The sequence below is a fragment of the Arvicanthis niloticus genome, chromosome 3, assembly GCF_011762505.2.
Source record: "Arvicanthis niloticus isolate mArvNil1 chromosome 3, mArvNil1.pat.X, whole genome shotgun sequence".
In the NCBI taxonomy this organism is placed as follows: Eukaryota; Metazoa; Chordata; class Mammalia; order Rodentia; family Muridae; genus Arvicanthis; species Arvicanthis niloticus.
In genome coordinates, this window is record NC_047660.1 from 62,935,386 (window position 1) to 62,939,896 (window position 4,511).

At 47.0% G+C, this 4,511-nt stretch overlaps 1 protein-coding gene across 2 annotated transcripts; it reads left to right on the forward strand.

Annotated features, from left to right (window-relative positions):
• On the forward strand, positions 1–3,058 carry LOC117705844 (granzyme E-like). 2 transcript variants are annotated; one of them, XM_076930958.1, is made up of 5 exons: positions 1–119; positions 1,183–1,345; positions 1,812–1,947; positions 2,146–2,406; positions 2,799–3,058. In XM_076930958.1, the coding sequence occupies exons 1-5, from the start codon at positions 65–67 to the stop codon at positions 2,940–2,942; spliced, it is 759 nt and encodes a 252-aa protein (XP_076787073.1). In that variant the 5' UTR covers positions 1–64; the 3' UTR covers positions 2,943–3,058. The 2 variants fall into 2 exon arrangements, with proteins under 2 accessions (XP_076787073.1, XP_034354463.1); XM_034498572.2 differs by having other exon boundaries at positions 1,195–1,345.
• Positions 3,059–4,511: the final 1,453 nt, after the last annotated feature.

Consider the following 4,511-nt stretch of genomic DNA (forward strand, 5'->3'; position numbering starts at 1 on the left):
TTCCTCCTCTTCCAAGGACTGTGTCTGCTCTGCTCTCTTTCAACTGAGCAGCCTTACTGGGAAGATGCCACCAGTCCTGATTCTCCTGACCCTACTTCTGCCTCCTGGAGCAGTTGCGGGTGAGTGACTTCCCCTGTGGCAGAGATACCATCCATGACACCTCTGCTAACTTTTCTGCCCAGTAGTGGTAAGGAATTGTCCTGACCTTAAACCAGAAGGTTTCTGAACCTCAGGTGGTATACTAAAGCCAGACTTGGAAATTGGACACTGGCTAGATTCTCAACAATGTCTGAGGAAGGGAGGTATTCTCAGAAATTTAATAACTATTAGCTTCTCCCAGCTTTTTTTTTTTTTTTTTTTTTTTGTAAATCAACTGGAGATTGGATGATACTTAGAAAGAGATGTGGCAGACAATGAAAAGATACAAAGAGTACATCATTAACTTGATTACAGACAAGGGAAAGGCAGTTTTAATGACCAGCCTGCAATGAAGTGAGTCCACCAGCTCAAGAATATGAGCGTCATTAAGTCCACCCCCCAGCCCTGCAGAAGAAAGAGGCCCAGGCTGATAAGATCCTGCACTGCCCACTCCACCAGCTTTACAGTCTAGTTTTAGTTGGCTGTTCCACTTCTTCTGCAGGTCCCCAGCTACTCCTGTCTGGAACAGCACACTACCCCAGTATCCCCTTGGCTCTGAATCCCACCAGCTCTGATCCACCAGACCCTCAGTTAACTACAAGCCACTCATTAATGCAGCAAAAAGCATTTACTGAGCACCCAAGATGTGTTAGGTACCAAAACACAGATAATGTTAGAAAATCCACCTCTATAGGGCGTGGAGGTAAAATGTGAGAAAATGACACCAGTCAATTCTACAGGGGTTAGGATGACTCACTAACAATAAAAAACTAATGTGGATATTTGCAGGATCCCCTCAGGCTCTGTATGGTAAAGGCAGAGCTTATCCCTCCATGTATGTGTAAAGCAGGAGGTGGGAGTCAAGTGCTACCCACACCTTCTTAGAGCAGGGTTCTGAGACTTAAGTGTCAGCAAAGATTATTCCATGTGCAAGAAATCCTGTCTACAACAGGCTTTAGGGAGGCTGATTCGACCCCCAGTCAGTCCCTTCCTAGATCTCCCCTGCTCACCATATCTACTGCGTCCAGACACCCCATACTCTAGCCCCTTTTTCAGAGGAGATCATCGGTGGCTATAAGGTGAAGCCACACTCCCGCCCCTACATGGCGTTCATTGAGTCTGTGGATAGTGAAGGGAATAAGCAATACTGTGGAGGCTTCCTGGTTCAAGACAACTTTGTGCTGACGGCTGCTCACTGCAGAAACAGGTGAGGAGAAGCAGCTAGCCCCCATTTTCTCAGACACACCTCCCTACCCACACATACACAGGAGCTTCTGTCCTCTATTGCAGATGTTCCCATGTAAGTTCTCTTGAAGGAAGGACTGTGACAATGGAAGTCAGATGAGAGACAAATTTTAAATCAAAGTCTAAAATGTCAGAGCCAGCAGCTCACTTGAGTTGATCAACTGCACTGGACAAACTAGAGCAGTGGTTGACATTGAAAGCTCACATCAAAACACAGTGCAAGCTATGGAACGTTGCCTAGATACAAGAGGGAATTCCCGGGAGTCCAATATCCTTGAGAAGCAGAGTAGTAGGTCTGACCCTCTGGCTCTCCTGTACCCTCAAGCCCCGTCAGCTAGAGTCCCACCCTGTCTACCCTGCCTTTCACAGCCCCTGACTGCTTCCTCTGTGACTCCACATCTCTCCTCTCCACTCTGCTCTCTCCATAGGTCAATGACAGTCACACTGGGGGCCCACAACATTGAGGCTAAGGAGGGGACACAGCAGATCATCCCTGTGGCAATAGCCATTCCCCACCCAGACTATAATGATACTGTCTTCTCCAGTGACATCATGCTGTTAAAGGTGAGACCTGCCACCTTTCCAACCACAAACATCTTCCTGTCCCTTACTGCCCCCAAGCTGTGCTCTTCTTGGTACAGAGGTAGAACCTCTTGTCTTTTCTTATTCTGGTTCTTCTTCCCTCACTTCTATCCTGACTTTAAATGTCTCAGGCTAGCAGGGTCATAGCTGAGCTGGTCTCTCTACCATCTTCCCAATCAGTTGGAGAGGAAGGCCAAGAGGAATAAAGTTGTGAGGCCCCTCAAGTTGCCTGGGCCCAGGGACCAGGTGAAGCCAGGGGATGTGTGCCATGTGGCTGGCTGGGGGAAAACGTCCATCAATGCCACTGAAGAATCTTCCCGCCTACGAGAGGTTCAACTAATCATCCAGGAGGACAAGAAATGCAAAAAACGCTTCCGTCACTACACCAAGACCACGGAAATTTGTGCTGGAGACTTGAAGAAAAGAAAGGCTTTTTATGAGGTGGGGTTCAAGTGTTTAACAGACAAAATGACGGGTGAGAGGGCTTGGGAGAGGCCAAGGTGTGAGAATGTCAAAACCTGCAAGCCTCAGCTCAGAGAACGGAAGGCCCCAAAATCTGGCTTTGGGCTCTTGTATGGGTGTAGTAAGAGTGTAAGCTTGGAAAAAAATCTGTCATCCTAAACAGGATAAATTATCACAGAGTATCCATGAGGACTTCAGGGAAAGACTAGGACTGGGCTAGAAGAAAAAGTTGGGCCTGCCTGGAGCTCTGGTACTGAGGGAAGCTGGAAAACCTGTCCTGGCCCTGATCTAAGAGTTAGTCTTGCCAGGAAGAGGTGGGGAAAACAGAACCAGAGGAAGGCAGGCTAAGTTCTTCCTTTCTCTGCCTACAGGGTGACTCTGGGGGACCCCTCGTGTGTGACAACAAAGCTTATGGAGTTGTAGCCTATACAAAAAATTTGACAATCTCTTCAGGAGTCTTCACTAAGGTTGTGTACTTCCTGCCGTGGATAAGCAGTAACATGAAGCTGCTCTAACAGGTATTAAACTACCTGTGCCAACCAGCCTGTCTGACCTCAGGCAAGAGCCCATGAAGTAGGCAGCAAAGGCAGAAAATTCATAATAAATAACCCCTGGAGTGCATATAACTGAAGTTCTGTGCTGTTTGAGCCACTTAATTGATTGCACACATCGCTAGTCCAGGCAGACCTGGGCTTTGCTTCCTCCTCCTTCCCCAGCCCCTCCTCTTACTGGAACTTCAGGCTACACAATTCCCACATGTTTTTTTGCCCATACATGGTGGGAGGTGGGAGGTGGGTGCTGTTTTCTGGCTTGGCGTTTGCTATGTAAACCTGCCTGACCTTCAACTCACAGAGATCTGCCCCTCTCTGCTTCCCCAGTGCTAGGATTAAAGGTGTGAGCCACGACACCCAGCCACACCCATGTTTAATTCTCAAGTCTCCAAGTGTTGAGGCCCACATTCTGCCTCAATACTTTTGCCTCAACGCTTTTGGGGCTAAGTGCTCTGGTCAAGAGAGAGGGGGGGGCTCTTGGGGCAAGAGACTCCGAAGAATGGAGACAAGACAGGGTGTGATTCAGTCTCTCTTCTATTTTCTCAAGTCTCTTTTATTGAAGGGAATTCTGAGGTATTTATATACAGAAGCAGGAGAACACAGGTGAAAACATTTTACCACGTGCACCATACAGCTGGGGTCACTAAACAGCAAAACAAGCTATGTGGGATAAACAATATATTTATCAGAGTGTGCTTCAGCTGTTATAGGCTTTTGACAACCAAGTCTTTCATCAGGGTATATGGTTCCAGATGGCTGCAAAGTTGATCTAGCCGCTTTCTACTAAAGTCGGCTCCCAACAGGTCCCCCTTTTTAAATTTTTTTTTTTTTCAAAAGGGAAGGATGGGAAAACTTACGGAAACCATGCCTGTCCTAGGTTGGAACAAAGGACCCCAGCCTCACTTAAGATGGTGAGGCCTCCCTTATTTTAGGGGCAAGGGTCTCGATATGCTCTCTTACCAGTCATTGGCTAACCAGCTTAGCACGCAAGTTAGGGGTTAATCCTCATCAGTCTTGATGACAGAGGTTTCAGAGTCCCCTACTTCCAGCCTGTAATAGCGGACCTGTATGGGTTTCATTTGTTATCTGTTGCCGTACCAAAGCCATCAGTTTGAACAGCATGAACCCGAGAGACAAGAGACTTAATATCTAAACTGTTGATATAAAAGCAACACTCTTTAAGGCAACACACAACTTCCCCTGTTGGAGAAGTGAAAGGTCTAAGCCTTGTACCCACAAATTTATACCAATGAAATCCTTGAATTTTGCATCAGCTTAGTAACAATTATACAGATAAAGACAGCCTAATATTAACCACCTCAGTCCCCAAGTCCAGGGAATTGGGGCGCCGACTCTTCATTAACTTCTTCAAGCTGAACATGGGTGTTGACTTTTAGAAGAGGGATGAGGGGTAGGGTAAGTTGATAAGCCTCTGACGTCTGTCTTAACTGCATCCTGTTGGAAGTCCAGGGCATCAGTGAACATGTAGGTGATAAGATTCATTCTCCAAAGCTGTGTATTCTGCAATATACA